We start from the raw sequence: 18,137 nt of genomic DNA on the forward strand, positions 1-18,137 counted from the left end.
TGCTGGTTGTGGAGAACTTACGAGAAGGGAGAGACTATTGGGGGTTGGGGGTCCCACGGAGTCCTCATGCCCGGGCCTCTTCTCCGTTCTCCCCACCCCAGACCCAGACTCCTGCAGCCTTGGGGTCCACAGCTGCCGCCCAGTGAGGGGCCCAGGGGATGCCTGGCACACACACAGCCTGTCTCTGAATGCCTTTGCTCTCTTCCCATGCCAGTAGGAGAGGCTGAGGCTGGTGGTTTTCCCCTTCAGCATTTTCTCCGCTTCTAGAGTGATGGGCCGGAGAAACTGCTAGAAACTCCGCGAACCTGGGCTGCATTCAGAGCTGTGTGAGGCTCCAGCGGTGGGGTGCAGTGTGGGTAGAAGGGGCCAGGGCTCAGCCAAGTGGTCACGAGGCCTCCTGGCTGAGCACACTAGTTCCCGAGAGGCCACTGGCAGGGCTGTGGGGCCGCAGAAAGCTCCAGGGGTACCCGCTCTGCTCTCACCACCCTGCCCCCCAATGCAGGGGCAGTCAGGAAGCAGCCTTTGGGGGGACAGTGCCGGCCACACCCTGGTGATCGGGGACAAGGGGGCTGGCAGGTAGAGGAGGGACCGAGTAGCTGGGAAAGGTATGTAAAACCACCCTAGTATCCTAAGCCTTGGAACACAAGGTGAATTTTCTTGAACAAACTTTGGGAGACTTGCTGTGATATACATACATTTCTAGGCAGCAGATCTGGCCACACGGCTGCCAAAGGGAGGGTGTGGCTTTGCTGGAACCTGGGGAGGAAAATTAGTCTGCAAGTGGCTCCTTCCAGAGAGCTACCCTTGCCAGGGATTTTTAGCCAGGCAGGAACAGACTAAAGGCCCAGGCTGTGGTCTCTGAATGGGGACTGGGGCTCCCCGCCCCTGGGGGTCTTTCAGCCGGGTCACTCCCTCCCGTCTCCGAGACCTCTTCTGTGGAGCTGCATGGATTGTGTTTGGAGTCAGTCCTTCTGGCTGGTTGGCGGCATCTGGACTCCCTCGGGGGAGCCTTTCCTATCGACAACCCTGTTCCGGCCTCTCCTGGGGACTAGCAGCCAGTGGGAGGAGCTTCTTTCCAGTGCACCTGTGCTCTGGGATGCTTCCACCTCCCCAGTCAACTGGGCCACGAGCCTTGCTAGAAGTCGGGAGGCCCATAAAGGGAAATGGAGAGCTTTGCTCTTACAGGTCCACAACCCCCGTTCATGGGAAGGTTTGCTGTGAACCAATCTGATCGGCTGACTGGCCATGGGGGCTGGTGAGCAGTCGTCACAAGGCCCCCACCTGGCCCAGGAGCCCCGAGGTCACTCTGGAGTAGCTGAAGCCACCCAGACCCTCATCTCTGCGACCTTGGAGGAGTTGGTCACGGCCTTCTAGAAGTCCCCCTCTGGAGAGCCTGGGGCCCTCACTCCTGCTCCCCCTGCCCTCGGCTCCTCTCGCCTGGGTAGTCTTTCCACTTCTGCAGACGTTCACCATCTCCTCCCCGGATTTGTTTTATTCCTGACCGCTGTCTGGGGGGCCAGCCCTGGCTGGCGTGTGAAACTTGCTGGAGCAAAACTGCCCTCCCTTGATGTCGCCCCTGTTCCTTCACCTGTGGCCATCAGCACCGGGATGCATTGGCCTGTCTCTCCCAGGAGTCTGGGATCCCCTGGTTTAAACAGGGTGGAGTCCTGAGGAACACAGGGCCTCCGGCTGGAAGATCTAAGTTCACACCTTGGCTCCAAGCAACCTGAGGCGACTTGTTGAGATCTCTGGGCCTCGGTTCCCTCATCTGTAAAATGGAGATAATAGGACCGCCTCCACGGCCTTGTGGAGACTAACGGAGAGAACGTACAGATGCAAAGCCTGGTGTGTTGGAGGCCTCAAACACTTTGCTCACGCCATCATTAGAGAAGCTTGCAAGAGTTTCCTAACTGGTACTCGTGTTTTATCTATCACCCCTCCAATCCATCTGCACAGTGGTCAGACAGACCTCTCCTCCTGGGGTAGGAGCCTTCACTGGCTCCCGGAAGCCTGGCATTCACTTCGGATGTGGTGTGCCTTCTAGTTCGCTGCACCTCTTGGTGCTCTGATGTGCTTCTGGCTTTTGTGTAAGACACACACACACACACGCTTGCTTGCCTGAACGTAGGCTGTGGTGTTTCTGGACTCCCTGACCCCGTGGCCCTTCTTCCGGCTAGGGTTGAAGGATCTCTCGGCTTCTCTGCTGAGGGAAACGGTCCAGCCCAGGACTCCTGTCGGCCAGGGCGGAAACAAAACACCCTGTCCAAACAGTTCTGGGAGGTGATGCCGGATGGCTGATTAGACTGCTGGCAGGATTCTAAGGGAGGGCCCTACCCCCTGTTGGAGCACCAGTCAGAAGCCTCGTTGCCCCTGCTGGCTGCAGGGAGCACCCCTAACCGCCTTGCCTCCTTCCAAGACCACAGATTCAAGTCTCACCCACTATCAGCATCTTTGCTCCAGACACGGAGTTAGCGGTCTGGTGATTTCATGACGGCCAAAATCATGGGCAGGAGGGATGTCCTTGCCTTCTTGTCTTACAGGGGGGAAAGGTAGGCAGGCAGGACATTCCTTACCCTTTCCTCTCACTAAGGTGGGCGGCAGCCATAGCCCCCCTGCAGAGAGCTGGGGAGGGGCTCCCCCTGTTCAGTCCCACTGTTTTTGGTAAACGGGAGTGATTTAATTAATGGGACCCTCCTCAGTTAATGCGCCTCTTCCATTTCCCACTTACCCTTTCTAAGATGTGACGGCAACTCGTGGACACTCAGTTTTGGAGGTGGTCCCCAGCCGAGGCTGGAGACAGCGCAAGTCGGCAACAACTCCTCCCTTTGGACCCAGCCCTTGGGAGGGAAAGGGGCGCCTGTTCCTTTAAGGGGCCGGCCAGGCGGGAGCGCGGGGATTTGTCCGCAGCCGCTTCCTTTCAAGCGCTTCGGGATCCCTGGGACCCGGACCGTCCGAGGCCGAGCGCTCCGGCCGTCGAGGAGCCGCCTGGGGACGGTGCGTAGCTCGGGGGAGCTCGGGCTCCTCGGGCCCCCGTGCGGGCCGGGTTCTCCCGTCGCCGCTTTGGGTCTCCCGCGGGGCCCCAGGCCTCTCGGGCAGGGTCGGGAAAGCGGGCAGGAGGAGTGCACTGGGCACCGCGGGGCCGGGCGGAGCTGGGTTCTGATCGCCCCTGGGGCTCGCCGTGGGCGCGAGTGCGGGGAGAGGGGCGCGGATCCCCTGGGCTCACCACGAGGAAGCGAAACCCGAGGCCTCTGAGACCACCGCCCGGTCCAGCCCCTTTGCCACCGGGGCCCGCCGATCCCTGCCGGTCACGTCCGGTCTGGGTCCTGCAGCCTCCAGCACGGTGCACCGCGCGCGCCTGGCTCTGCCCCGCGGCACGTGTCGCGTGCTCCGGGGTTCCCTGGAGCTCGGGGGTGAGGTGGGGGGCTGGGGACGACCCGCGGGGCGGCGGGCGGGCGGACCTGCGCCTCTTGGCGTCTGCGTAGGGCAAGCGCAAAGATGCCCGTCGGGTTCAGGCCTCGGTTCACCGGGGTTTCTGCCTTAAGGCGGCGAGACCAGAGGCACAGAGAGAGGGCGGCGAGAAGGGAGATGGGTGGGAGATGGGATCCTTCGGGAAGGAATTTAGGTCTGGTGAGCGGCCAGGAAGGACCCAGTTGTGTCACCAGCTCGCTGGGTGGCCTCAGCAGCCTGTGACCCGGCCTCGACCGCGGTGCCCAGCGCTGACCCCGGGGAGTGCTTCTGCTCGGAGCAGCAGGGGATGGTGACGGAGAGGCGCCCCGGCCCCTCTCTCGCCGCCCTGCGTGAGCCAGCGGGGTGGGAATGCTGGTAGGAAACACCTCCGCTTCCACTTTACGGGGCCCGCAGGTTTCAAAGGCGCCGGTCAGCCTTGTCTAAACGGGGCACCGAAGTCAAATTCCTCACGCGGAGCTGGGGCTTACGGAGTCCTGGAGGGCAATGCTGCCCCCTGCTGGAGTTTGGGGGATTCGGCTGGCCGTCGCACGGTGAGAATAGTCTGAGGGGAGGCGTGTGGCCCATCTTCCTTCCAAGGTGGGGTTCAGCTTATTCTGGTGTGTGGAGGGGACCCGAGGCAAGTGGTGCTGGGACAGGCAAAGGATGGGTGGCCCGGAGACTGGAATTTTCTCTAACTTCTGCCGGCGGAGTTACCAAAGATAAAGCCTTGGGTATTTCACTCATCTGTGTGCCCTTAGCCTCAGTTTCCCCAACTGTAAAGAGAAGGCAGTGGTGGCTGCTTTCTCTCCTAGGCAATGAGAGGGGAGAAAGAGCCACTGAAGTAACGTGAGAGTTCACCTTGTGCACTGTTAACCCTAGTAATAATAGCTAATATCTTTTGAGTGCTCACCCTCCTTAGTCTCTCCTTTAATCTTTTGATTGGAATTGTTGTGACCCCCATTTTACAGATGGGGAAAGTGAAACTCAGTGACTTGCCCACTGATACACTTTTTTTAAAGATTAAAATTTTTTTTAGTGTTTATTCATTTTTGAGAGAGAGAGAGAGAGACAGACAGACAGACAGTGTGATCTGGGGGAGGGGCAGAGAGAGAGAGAGGGAGACACAGAATCCAAAGCAGCTCCAGGCTCTGAGCCATCAGCTCGGAGCCCGACGCGGGGCTCGAACTCCCAAGCCATGAGATCATGACCTGAACCAAAGTCAAACGCGTCACTGACGGAGCCACCCAGGCGCCTCAAGATTTTATTTTTAAGAAATCTCTACACCCATCGTGGGGCTTGAACTCACCACTCTGAGATCAGGAGTTGTATGGTCGACTGACTGAGCCAACTGGGCGCCCCCACTGATACAGTGTTAGTATGTGGGTGGAACCAGGACCGAATTCAGGTGGCCAATCTGACTCTAGGACCCGAAATCTGCCCCTGTGTTCTTCTGCCGAGATGTATTAGCGGCTCTTTGTTGAACACCTGCCACATATTGCAACTGGACATAATTCATCTTATATAACCCTCACCACAGCCCTCGAGTGAGGGGATAGTATTGATCCTTTGTTTTTACAGAGGAGGTTGTGGAGATGTAGAGAGCTTGAATAACTTGCTCAAGGTCCCTCAGCAGGGTGCGGGTGGGTCTTTGCCCAGGCAGAGCTCCAGCTGAGTTGGGGAGCCCCCACCTGCCAAGGTGACTGGGCTGGACTGGATCTTGGGCCTTCAAGCTGGTGGCACCTCTGTGGCGGTTCTGAGGGGCTGGGGACCAGGATAGGCGGGTTAGGGGAGCGGAGGCAGCCCATCGCTCCCCTGAGTGGGAGAGGTCAGAGACAGGCCTGGGGCTGGGCGACAGCTAAGCGGCATCTTCCACCCGTGGCCTGCAATCAGGACGCGGCTTTATGCTTTCGCCTAACGTTCAGGGTGGCCACTGGGTTCAACCCTCGAGCTTCCCTGTTAGTCTTCTCTGGGGACGGGGAGACCTCTGTTCAGAGAAGGGAAGCTTCTGTTCAGAGAAATCGAATGGCTTCCCAGAGCCAGCCAGCCAGCCAGCGGGTGTCACCTGGGCATCTGTCAGCCTGGACACATCAGATGTTTTGACGGGAGTGCAGCCCAGAGAGGGCTGGAAGAGGGGGGCCTGCTTCCATCGGGGTCACAGCTCTGGACACAGGGCTGATGTTCAGAACTCGTTTTTCTCGGTACCCTCCAGCAAAGAGAGGGGTTGACCAGATCACACCTCTCCACTTGCTGTAATTTGGTTTGGTTTTTTAAGTAGGCTCCACACCCAACATGGGCCTCGAACTCACAACCCTGAGATCGGGACTCACGGGCTTCACCGACTGAGCCAGCCAGGTGCCCCTGCTGTAGTGTTCCTAAACCAGAGAGTAGACAGGGGTGTGTCCAGAATGGAGGAGCGGGAAGTAATGAAGAGAACTGGGTAGGGCTGCTTTTAGCTGGAAAGGAGAAGCCAGAATGAGGCCAGGCACTTGAGCTGAGGTAGGGAGATAGCCTGGATGGTGCTCTTAGAATCAGGTAAATCAGAGGCATAGCTGTCCTCCGCTGAAAACCCTTCGGTGTCCACAGTGGTCCGGTGACAGCTGTGCGAACATCTGTTTCCCACCACCCTCTCTCTTGCTCCTCGCTCCTCACTGGACTTCAGGCTATTCCTGCCAGAGGCCTTCGCATTTTCTGTTCCCTACCCTGGGATGCTTTTCCCTAGGATTTTCAAAGTTTACACCTTCAGCTGGTCCCCTTCTCAGGGAGGCGTCCTGACCCATCCTGTCTCCAGGCACACCACCCCCCTCTCCTGCTTCAGCCTCTTCTATCCACATGCACTGCTTTGACATCATGTGCGTCCCGCATCGTGCTGTTTCCCTTGCTGGAACGTAATCTCCAGGAAGATTCCGGATTTGTATCCTGCGGGCCGAGAGCTGTGCCTAGCACATGGTAGATGTGTGATAAATCCTCGCTGAGCAAATGAGGTCAGATTCCAGCTCCTTCGTTTATTACCCTGGGTAACTTTAGCCATGCACCTTAGCATTTCCAAGCCTCAGTTTGTACAGCGGGGACAAAAATTCTGACACTGAGACCCACAGGCAAGGACATCCGTGAAGATGCATGGACAAGTGGAAGGCAGTCCTTAAATGTGACAGACCGTGATGGGGTTGGCCTAAGGGTTCAGTAGAGTCCTGCCTCTACTGTCTTGGCCATGTGACCTTTAGAGAATTGCTTTGTGCCTCTGTTTACCTATGAGTTGGGGAAAATAAAATTCTTGCTGGCTGGCGGGGGGTGGGGCTGTTCTTGGGAGGATCAAGGGAGCTGCTGGCCACGGAAGCCCTTTAATACCCAGGGAGTAAGTACAGTTCTCAGGCTTGAGGTTGGGAATGTGTGTTGGGGTCTTTGGGGCTGGGAAGGGTGCCTAAGAGCTTCCTGGAGGACACCACAAGGTGCTAGAAGTCTTTCCTGCTTCAGGGCGTGTTTCTGAGCCAGGAATTACCTCATTCACAATTGGTAAGAAGAACAAGGGACTGATGTCAGTAGTAACACCGAGTGGCATCGGTTCAATGGTGATTTTTCTCAACATGCTGATGTATTGGAGCGACCGGGACAGGATTTCTCCCAAAGAGCAAGCTTTAGCAAGCGACGGATTCCTTGAGAATCACAGTCCTCAGGAAGTGCCTTTCTTAGTACATGTGCAAAGGTCTCTCACGGTCTAGGCTCCTGCCGTTCAGGGCCCAAAACTCAGGAACCCAACAGATTTGGATAATACAGCATCCCTTCTCACCTCTCAAGACCCAAACTCTGCACCATGTCAACTCAAGGACGCAATAGATTTGGGGAGGGAGGGATGCCTGGATGGCCGCTTAACACAAAAGTTTTCTGATAAATGTAGGAATCACATGAAGAAATTGCAAAGACATGTCCCCGGAGTTAAAAAGAAAAAAAAAAAAAAATGAAGAAGATGGCTTCACCCTGGGTCAGATTCTTAATTTCAGTGAATCTGGTTTCTACTGGAATCCAATACCCGAAAAGATCTACATCTCAAACGGAGGAAACACTTGCCTCCGTGGGGGAGGCTTCAAAGGGCTGATTGACAGGGTGCCAATGTCAGAGGAGAATGAAAAGTCCTGGCGTTTTTTACTAGGACTGTTCCTGGTTTTGTTAACACTCTGGCTGCAAAGTTGCATATGTTTTGAGCAATCTGCCCCAACCTTATTTTCCCCCTGATCTTGTTATTTTTTAATGCATTTAATGCAAAAATATGCATTTTTTCTTCAAGCACACAAATATTACTTTGTAGCAGAAACACCTCCATTCGCTCATCCTGAAGCCCTTTCTCACTTGGGAGGCACCCGGGCCGGATGCGCTGCTGGGCATACGGCAGACAGCCTGGCCTGGCGAGCCCTCCGCTGGAGCCCCGCCCAGGGACAGGGTGGACCCTGGGACATCCAGCTCCTATCAACAGCCTCTCTGTCCTCATTCCACCTCCTTCTGGGTTCCAAACGTGGGACCTCAAGGAAGGGAAAAGAAACTACCTCCTGCCTCCTCCCGCCAGGCACTGAGCTGCGTGTTCTGCACACACCACCTCCCTGAATTTGACAGGCTCCTTCCGTGCTTTGGAGCCGGAGTGTGTTCGAATCCCAGTTCTGCCACGTCCTAGCTGGATGACCTCGGGCAGATGATTTAACCTGCCTGTGCCTTGGTTTTCCCCACCTATAAAAATGAGGCTACTGAGAAGTTCCACCTCCAGGAGTTGTGAGGATTAAATGAGATAGTAAGTGCTCATTAAACTCAGCTGTTAACTTTATGCCAATGATAGCCCAAGTGAGGCTAAGCTGTGATCACAAAGAGACTCAAAATGTGGTGGCTTAATACTATAGGACGTTGTTTCTCCTAGGAGACAGTGCAGATGGGGGAGGTCCAGGGCTGGGGGCACAGCTCTATCATTCAGCCTGTGGTTTACATCTGAGACGGAGGTGGCCCCTTTGGGTGCCAGCACGTTGAGGGAAAGAAGACCAGGAAGAGGTATCCCTAACTGTATTTTAAAAACTTTTTTTTCCAAGGTTTAATTCGGGAAAGAGCACGAACAAGGGAGCGGCAGAGAGAGAGAGAGAGAGGGAGGCACAAAATCCGAAGCAGGCTCCAGGCTGTCAGCACAGAGCCTGACGCGGGCCTCGGACCCATGACCCATGAGATCATAGCCTGAGCCGAAGTTGGAAGCTTAACCTACTGAGCCACCCAGGCGCCCCTCCCTTTTTTTTTTTTTAATGTTTGAGAGAAAGAACCAGTGTGAGCCTGGGGCGGTGGGCAGAGAGGGGGGAGAGAGAATCCCAAGCAGGCTCCACACTGTCAGCACAGAGCCCGACATGGGGCTGGAACCCACAAACCGAGAGATCATGACCTGAGCCCTAATCAAGAGACGCTTAACCGACTGAGCCACCCAGGTGCCCCTTGTCCCTGTTTTAACACAAGGCCTGCCTGTGGCACGTTCATTTGGCTTGCTGCCGTTGGCCAGCTCTGGCTCTCCTAGCTGCAAAGTGAGGCTGGGAATACGGCTTTCAGCTGAGCACACACCTGTCTAGAGCTCTGTTACTGTAGGAGAAAAGCAGACCATATGGGGGAGAAATAGGCCAGGGAGTTTTCCAAACCTGGTGTCCCAAATGAGGAAACCGGCCTGCAATCACACAGCTTGTCAGCAGTAGAGATGCGACTTGAACCCAGATCTTCCTACCCCCAAACTTCCGTATTAGGCTGCCTGATTGTGCTCGGGCTGCCCAGATCCAAGTCCCCGTGAGGCTTTATGGGGGTCACCTGGGGACTCTTGGAAGACGCAAGACCTCGGAAGGGTGAGGTCTTCCTGTAATGCCTGGCACAGAGGGCAAGTCCGGGCCTCAGGCTCTCCACAAAGGCGTCTAAGAGAGTAGATTCTACTTCTCACCTTCCTGCACATTTGCGCTCCCCCCTGCCAAGAGTTCCTAACTGTTCTGGAAACAAGAAGGTTCCCTGCATAATCCGACCACCCTTACGGTTCCGTGCTCTCCTTTCCTCTTCCCCTTCCCTCCCGTCCCCCATCCCCCCATCTCTTTTGCTGTCCCCTCCCATTCTGGTTTCCCTACAACACGCGCTCACAGGGGCCCAACCTTACAATCATAGCAGAGTGGCAATTCCCACATCTGCTTTGTCCATTTTAAATTACACCCTAAGTGTTTTTCCACGTGGCTGCATGATCAGCATGCTTCCCAGATGCCTGTTGCTGCCCTGTCCTTGCTGCCTCACGTTCCCCTTTCCACTCAGCCCCGGGAGGGGAGTTTGCGAGGTTCGTCTGATCCTGTGGCCCCTCTGCTTACAGCCTTCCTGGCACCCCAGGGGCTTTGGGGCAAAGGAGAGAGGGAAAAAGCGGCTTGTTGGGCCCCAACGGCTCACAGCCTCTCCCCTAGATCAGTCAGGGTCTTGGCAGGAACAAAATTCACCCTAGGTGGTTCCACTAAAGAGACTTTAATAAGGACTGGCTGGCTTCTAGAGGGGGGTGGGGGCAACAGATAAGGGAGAAGACACAGACAAGCAATGACAGCCACTGCCCCCCAGGTCTTGGGGGGAAAGAGGGAGGAAATAGGGTTAGAGGTCCTGTGAGAACAGGTGCTGGGGAGAGGAGCCTGCTGGAAGCCAGTCCTCCCCCCTCACCAAGAGAAGCCACCACGGGGATCAGGGCAGAAAAGAGCACAGATAGCTTCCAGCACATTCCCAGCCCCCCCCCCTTCTCTCTGGCCTTTGGGCTTTTGGGTTTGCCCTGCCCTTGCTGGGCACACCCTAGTGTCCTTCCCGCCTGGCTAACCCCCACGTCTGCAGTCTAGTTTCCGCGCTCCTTCTCTGCGGCCCCACCGCGGGCCTCTGCTTCCCCCCACACAGCCCACGCCTCTGCCCCGGCTCCGTACTGACTTCCTCCAAGGCTGCCGGTCTTTTAAACCTTTAGGCGCTCAGCAAATAGTGATGAGGAGCAGGTGAGTGAAGCGTTAGCCTTGGGTGCAGAAATAAATGCGGGGGAGGAGCGTGTGTGTGCGCATCAAAAAACCCTCAGTAATCAAGGTACAATATTTAAATGCAACATTAAAAAAAAACCAAAACAGCCACGGACTAGCTGCCTATTTTGTGTGTCCACCGAGGTCAGAATGGTGTTTAAAATTGGTTTTGACCTTGACTCGGGATCAGAAACAAATGGCACATTGTGACCTCCCCACCCCCCCCTCCCCCCCAAAGACATCTCTGGTCTGAAACCAAAGCTCGACGATGCAGGACTCCCTTCACTAAACACGAATGCACCCCGAGATTTTCCAGTCTAGTCTCTGAGAAATGCTGCTCACAACTTTTCAAATTCAAACGTCCGGTTTGAAAAGTTGACACTGCCCTATTGCCCTGTGAAATCTTCTCCAGGACTTTTGCCTCCTCCTGGCTCCTCCCGAGACCTTGCTGGCTTCCTCCCTGCCCATCTTGCCCGTGGGGTGCGGTCCCCCGAGGGCAGGGACCTGGCCTTGCTCTAGCACATCTTGTAGACTCTGAGAACAGTGCCTGTGCTCGTGATGCTCCATAATTATCTGTTGAGGGAGCAAACGAGTGGGTGCTGGAACCCAGGGGACCCTGACCCCCCCTGCAGCAGGCTTCTCTAATGGGTTTTTCTCCTCTTCCCAGCCTGCCCCGGGCTCCAGCCTTGCCCCGGACACCCTGGCCCTGCGGCCGTGCGTGACGCCATGCGCCCTCTGCTCCTGCTGTACCTGCTGCCCTGTGTCTCTGGGCTGCCCTTCTACAACGGCTTCTACTACTCCAAGCCCAATGGCTGGAACCTGGGCAACGGCCACGGCGAAGGTGGGCGGCCTCCTGGATCTGGCTCTGGGCTCCACTGGGTGACCGAGACCTCTCCTGGCTCCTGCTGTGATATGCAGGTTCCAGGCCGGGACAGGGGACAGGGCACGGAGCCAGCAGCCCCTTCCCTATCCGGGCCCTGCAGGGGACCAGGTGCATTTCTAAGATCACTGCAAGGGCTGGTTCAGTTACTCCGTTTGCTAGGCCCTCAGGCTTGAGCGCATTGGAGCCGAAAGCACTCGACAATCTCACCTGTGCGGGACACAGGTGCGCTTAAGAATGCTCCCGAAGTTGCCAGTTTTCCAAGATCCAAATTAAATGTGACCCCCCTTGGAGTTCCTCAGTGGAAAGGGGGTTTGAGGTTAGACAGATGAGAGTTTGAATCTCAATTTTGCCACTTACTAGCTACGTGGCTTTGGGTAGGTGACTTTTAAAAATAATTTTTTAAATGTTTATTTTTGAGAGAGGTGGGGAGGGGTAGAGAGAGAGGGAGATGCAGAATCCCAAGCAGGCTCCAGGCTCTGAGCTGTCAGCACAGAGCCCGACGCGGGGCTCAAACCCATGAACTGTGAGATCATGACCTGAGCCAAAGTCGGACGCTTAACCGACTGAGCCACCCAGGTGCCCCTGGGCAGGTGACTGTTTAGTTAGCATGTGTTGTGCACCTACTATGTGTCAGGCATGCTTCTAGCGCCTTCCATACATGGTCTCATAATCCTCACAAACACCTGACCTATAGGCAAGCTTAACAACCAGCATAATGAAGGCACCAACCGGGCCAAGCTGATGCCGGCTGCCCTTGCAGCCCCGAAAGCAGATCCTGTGGATTATTTCATTTCATAGATGAGCTAACTGACGCTCACAGAGTTGAGCCAGCTTCCCAGGACACGCAGATCTTAAGAACCCATGCTGAGATTGGTTTGCGGAAAGCCAGAGGGGACGAACACTTCCCAGCCCCCTGGTCGTGAGCCTCCCTCAGGCTCTTGGGGAGAATCCGTTCCCTGGCCCTCCCGCTGTCTGGTGGCTGCTGACGGACCTTGACTTACAGCTGCGTCACCCCGTCCCTGCCTCCATGGTCGCTTCGCCTTCCCGTTCCATCCTCCCATCTCCTCGGCCTCCTTCTACACAGATACTTGTGGCTGCAGTCCTTAACTTAGTCCCACCTGTAGACTCCACTTTGCTGTAGAAGGTGACCCTCACAAGTTCCAGGAATCAGTGATGGATGGCTTGGGGCATCCATGACTTGACCTCCCACCCTCCTTTGCCTTAGAACTTATTTTTTGTACAAACGCTACTTTAAGGAGATTCAAGGAAACTTACAAAGGGAAACTTTCTACCCGTGATCTCACCATTTCCCGTCAGTCTCTGAATACGTGTGAGCAAAATCACAAAGAGCTCCCCCCACCTGAGGGAACCCTTACTGCCATTTCAGATGTATCCCTCCAGCCTTTTACATAAGATTAAGAAAATTGTCTTCAACCTCCTGCTATACATGTGATTTGGGAATCTTGCCATCACTTCGTAGAATACAGCTCTTCCCCCCAAGGTCAGTGAGTGGATATCCAGCTGCCAGGCTATTTTACCTGGCTGTGTAGTGTTTCTTGTTTTTTGTGTGTGTGTTTGGTTCCTGGCCGTGTAGTGTTTAGTCGTACAGATGCATTATGATTCAGCCAAACGTTCTCATGGTCTTCGGGTTACAGCTTCAAACACAGCTTGACCAAAGAGCACTGGGGAACACAAAGGATGTAGCCACGGAATGAGAGTCCTGACTCACGTCTGTTGGGCCCGTTCTATGTGCCAGGTTTCCCACCTCACCTGATTTGGGCCTCACCGCGGCCCACCGTTGGTACTGTTACTACCCCGTTCTACAAATAAGGAAAGTGGTTTGCAGAGTCGGTGGCCTTCTCTAGACTAGATCAGATTAGCTTTGTGGAAAGTTGGAGCCGAGATGCAAGGCTGGCTTAGCTGCCTCCGGGCCTGTGGTCTCAAGCCTCCGTGCCCACTGCCTGTCCAGGGTTCTCCAACTTGAGTGACCAGCCAAGTTACTTGGAGAACTGTTAAAACACTGATCACTGGGCCTTCCCCGCCCCCGCCGGAGTTTTTGATTCAGGAGGTCTGGGCTGGGGCCCAGGAGTTTGCATTTCTAACAAGTTCCCAGGAATATTGCTGCTGCTGGCTCGGGGACCCCGCTTTGGGAACCACTGCACCAAAGCATCTGGCTTTTGTAGCCTGAGGTCCTCTGCAGGGAGCCTCTTATCTCCTGCTTGCCCCAAGCCTACCCCCCTCCCCCACCCTGTGTCCCTCCAGGGGTCTAAGTCCAGGCCCAAGATCAGGAGATAGGCCTCTGTACTGGGTCCCAAGTTAAAGATGAGCCAGCCTCAGCATAAACCTGGTTCTGGGGGTGGGGGGTGTTTGTTAGGCTCTGTGTTTATTGGTACCCGTGAGCCCTGAGTATTGTCTCCTGTAGAAGTCCTGGCCTCCTCTCACCTGTGTTTCTAGGTATTTGGGGAAGAATCATGGATGACAGGTGGACAGACAGCGAAGGACAAGCTGTGCTCTTCCGTGGTCAGCGTGGTAGGGAAGGACACTCAGGGCGATCTGAGTCCCAACCAGCCACCTGATATGGGGTGCTCTTATCACCTAACTACATCAGCTAGCTTCTTATGCACAAACTTAATGGCTTAAGACAACAGCTGTGGTTTTTCTGTTTTGCTTTGTTGCTTATTCCACGGGTCAGCATTTTGGGCTGGCCGCCATTTCCTCACAGACTGTGCCTGCAGTCGGGGGACAGGTCGGCTGGGGGCTGCGTGGCCTAGGACGGCCTCAGCTGGGAGGGCTCGTTTCTGCTCCACGTGGGGCTCTCCTTCTCCAGCAGGTGAGCCCAGGCTCGTTCTCATGGAGGCTGGCAAGGTTGAGAAGGAGCCGAAGCAGCGGGGCCTCCTGGAGCCCAGGCTCAGAACAGTCACCTCTGCCAAGTTCATTTGGTCAAAGCGAGTGGCAAGGCCAGCACGGATTCGAGGGGAAGGGGACACAGAGTCCCCTCGTGACAGGAGACGCAGAGTCCCATTGCAGAACGCGTGGACGCAGGGACGGGTGTGGTGTTAGGGCAGTTCTTGCAACGTGTTTATTCCCGGGCCTGGCAGGAGCTGGGGATGAGCTGGGGGTGGCCGCTGCAGGGGTACACGTGTGCCCCACGGGTCCCCATCTGCACCCCACTTCTCCCGCAGGCGTCTTCAACGGGGTGAGGCTGGTGGTAGAGACGCCCGAGGAGACCCTGTTCTCCTACCGAGGGGCCAATGTGACCCTGCCGTGCCACTACCACTACGAGCCGGCCCTGCTGTCCCCGAGGCCCGTGCGCATCAAGTGGTGGAAGCTGTCAGAGAACGGGGCCCCGGAGCAGGATGTGCTGGTGGCCATCGGGCTGAGGCACCGCTCCTTCGGAGACTACCGAGGCCGGGTGTGTCTGCGGCAGGACAGGGAGCGCGAAGTGTCGCTGCAGATCGGGGACTTGCGGCCGGAGGACTACGGGCGTTACCGCTGTGAGGTCATTGACGGGCTGGAGGACGAGAGCGGCCTGGTGGAGCTGGAGCTGCGGGGTGAGGCCCTGAGAAACCATCTAGAACTCTGTGCGTTAGACAAGCATGCAGTCCTCAGGACCACCCCTGCTGTTATCATCAGCCTGGTTTTATAGATGAGGAAACAGGCACAGGGGCGTCAAGTAACTTCCCTAAGGTCACACAGCTCATGGATGGCAGCGTAGGATGTCGACCCCAGGCAGTCGGGCTCCAGAACCCTCTATTCCCTCTGGCTCACACCCTCTTTAGAGGAACTGGCCCCACAGCCAATTAGAGACGGAGCTGAGACGCTCCCAAAACCAAAGAGGCTGCCCAGTGCGAGTGACAGGAGTAGTGGGGACTGAACCCTCCACTCAGTGGCTGAACCCTCATCCCATCCCAAAGGAGTGCCCCACTCAGGTCCGGCAGCAGAGTCCGTGCAGCCAGGTTTCTGATTTGACAAGAGAAGTGTATATTTTTACGTGAAATCTCTGGATTCTTATGGAAGGCTCTTCTAAAAAACGAAACCCCCAAACCAAAAAAAACCCAATAGTCACAAACCAGGGCTGTGCAAACGAGCCAGGCCCTGTGTGCGGGCTCCAGTGGACAGTCCCGTCTCTGCCCCTAGGACGGGGCTGTGCGTCCTCAGACCTCTCCTACCTGTTAGGGAGACGGCTGGGACGGACGGAGAACCGTGTTCAGGCCCCACATCCACCCCCTCCCAGCCCGGCGTCCTGGGTAGACGCCTCATCCCCTCGGAGCTCCCGTCCCCTCCCGCGTGAGATGAGGGACGGGGGTAGCGCCTCCTGTACCTCCTTCTGAGGAATTGAACATAAAATGCAAGTCAAGGGCTATTACCATCAGCACCCGCCTCCCTAGCCCACCTGGCGGCCGGAGGGGTCACATGCCTCATCCCCGATGGCGGGGCCGGTGGGGATGGGAGGATGCCAGCACCGGCAGGTGAGAGCCCTCGGCCAGGTCACAGACTGCTCGCCGTGTCCTCACACGGTGGAAGGGGCGAGGGGGCATCATCTCATTCACGAGGGTGCCACCCTCATGACCTAAATGCCTTCTGAGGGTGGCCTCCTGATCCCATCACATCAGGCCTCAGGATTTCAACATATGATCTGGGTGGGGTGGGGGGGGGGGTGCGGACGGGATACAATGGAGACCACAGCTCTGGGGTTCCTGCGACAGCCCTGTGAATTAGGTGGCATTCCCACTCTATACGTGGGGACATTGACTGGCTGATCCATTCATGAGCTTAACCAGCTACTACGTGTTTTCAGAGTGCCGGGGGCAGGGACCGGGGTCTCCAGCCGGCTGGGCCCCTGCCCACCCGTTCCAGCCCCTCTGTCCTCCCTCCCCAGGTGTGGTCTTTCCCTACCAGCACCCCCAGGGCCGCTACCTGCTCAACTTCCGCGAGGCCCAGCGGGCGTGTGAGGAGCAGGACGCGGTGGTGGCCTCCTTCGAGCAGTTATTCCGGGCCTGGGAGGAGGGCCTGGACTGGTGTAACGCGGGCTGGCTGCAGGACGCCTCGGTGCAGTACCCCGTCACGCTGGCCCGGCAGCCCTGCGGTGGCCTGGGCCTGGCGCCCGGGGTGCGCAGCTACGGCCCGCGTCACCGCCGCCTGCACCGCTATGACGTGTTCTGCTTCTCCGCTGCCCTCAAGGGTGAGTGCCGTGGCCAGGCACAGGCCAGGGGTGGGAGGGCGGCATCTGGGGGAACGTTAGGACCTCCCTGCCCGCTCTGCCCGCACCTTCGCCTGGAGGTCTGGAGCACCTGCCGACACTGAAGCCACGTCTGGCTGAGTGTTTGAGTGCTTTGCTGCTGTTTCACACCAATCGCTGGTTTCCTCGTTCATCAGACGTGTTTTGACAGCCTACTGCGTGCTAGGGCCCAGCCTAGGCTCTGGGCATCATAGACAAATGCAGCATCGTCTGTCCCACAAGGAGGATCATTTCATGGGAAGATAAAAACAGACATGGATTCACGGTCACTCAGAAGAGTGTCCGGGCACGTAGTAGGTGCTCAGTAAATGACTGAGTGGGCGAGAGACTCCGATTGGTCCAGCCTAGGTGGGGTGCCCACCCAGGGTGCAATTAAGAGTGGGGTGGAGCACAGACACGACTGGAGGGACTGGAGGGACCCCAGCCCCACGGCAGATGGGATGGGACTCTCAGAGAAGGGGTCAGAACCGGGAAGGTATCCCCTGAATATCCATGGCACGGCCCCCTGGGCTCCTAATTGCCAGGCCTTTGGAGACTGGCATTTCTGCAGCTCCCCCCCTCCCCCCGTCCTCTCTGGCTGCCCCCTGCGCTGCCCCGCCCTCACACCCCACTTCCCCACAGGGCAGGTGTACTACCTGGACCACCCTGAGAAGCTGACGCTGGCCGAGGCCAGGGAGGCCTGCCAGGAAGATGGCGCCCGGATTGCCAAGGTGGGCCAGCTCTTTGCCGCCTGGAAGTTCCGTGGCCTGGACCGCTGTGATGCCGGCTGGCTGGCAGATGGCAGCGCCCGCTACCCTGTGGTTCACCCGCGTCCCAACTGCGGGCCCCTGGAGCCTGGCGTCCGAAGCTTCGGCTTCCCAGACCCGCGCAGCCGCAGGTACGGCGTCTACTGCTACCGCCCACGCTAGTCCCCGTGCACCTGCTGTCCGCACGGCCCCGCACCCTCCCCTCTCAGGCTCTATTTATTGAGTGGTTCCTTGTTCCTTGCAGGTTGGGGCCATTTTTGTATTGCTTTTATACTTCTCAAATTAAAAACAAATTTTGAAATTGCTGAGTTTTTGTTTGTTTGCGTTTTGGTAAATCCAAGATTCCAAATCCTCCCTTTGCTCTGGCGGAGACCTCAAGGCTCTCCCCTCTCCCCAGGAATCCCTCTGCCCCTCTCCTGCAGGACATTGGAGGTTCATGGGCTCACGAGGGCTCTCTGCCATCACTGAATGTAGCCCCTGTCCCTGCCCTAGGGAGGCCGGCACCCAGAGGGGGCAATGACCCGTGGTGGCTGCGGCTCCCCTCCCCCTCAGCCTGGGGGCGGGGCGGGGCAGGGCGTGGGGGGGGGGTGGGGGCTGGGCACTGGGCCTTGTGGTCTCCTGCCTGCTCCCACTTGTCGGTGGAGCTGCCGGCTCAGGTCAGCACCCCTGAGGAGGACACGGATCCCTCGGCTTCTGTGTGGAGTCCCAGGAAAGGGAGCGGTTTCCCTCCCCAGTGTTACCTTCTCTCTTCGTTCCAAAGAGCCTGCGTTCTGTTCTCACTTTTCCCCGTTTGGGGAGCGGCCCTC

The 18,137-nt window shown here is 57.0% G+C and overlaps 1 protein-coding gene across 1 annotated transcript; it reads left to right on the forward strand.

Moving 5' to 3' along the window:
• The first annotated feature begins 10 nt into the window (after positions 1-10).
• On the forward strand, positions 11-17,636 carry HAPLN3 (hyaluronan and proteoglycan link protein 3). Its single transcript, XM_060617688.3, has 5 exons — positions 11-2,994; positions 11,131-11,304; positions 14,529-14,897; positions 16,226-16,528; positions 17,207-17,636. Exons 2-5 carry the CDS (start codon positions 11,190-11,192, stop codon positions 17,491-17,493), a joined length of 1,074 nt encoding a protein of 357 aa, XP_060473671.3. The 5' UTR covers positions 11-2,994; positions 11,131-11,189; the 3' UTR covers positions 17,494-17,636.
• The last annotated feature ends 501 nt before the right edge of the window (positions 17,637-18,137 follow it).

The sequence above is a fragment of the Panthera onca genome, chromosome B3 (assembly GCF_046562875.1).
Source record: "Panthera onca isolate mPanOnc1 chromosome B3, mPanOnc1 haplotype 2, whole genome shotgun sequence".
NCBI classification, from domain to species: Eukaryota; Metazoa; Chordata; class Mammalia; order Carnivora; family Felidae; genus Panthera; species Panthera onca.

Bases quoted from the DNA above. Each gene is read 5' to 3' on its own strand.
- HAPLN3 (XM_060617688.3), top strand. From the start codon at position 11,190: ATGCGCCCTCTGCTCCTGCTGTACCTGCTGCCCTGTGTCTCTGGGCTG. The intron at 11,305-14,528 runs GTGGGCGGCCTC...CTTCTCCCGCAG, and splicing joins GGGCAACGGCCACGGCGAAG to GCGTCTTCAACGGGGTGAGG. The intron at 16,529-17,206 runs GTGAGTGCCGTG...ACTTCCCCACAG, and splicing joins CTTCTCCGCTGCCCTCAAGG to GGCAGGTGTACTACCTGGAC.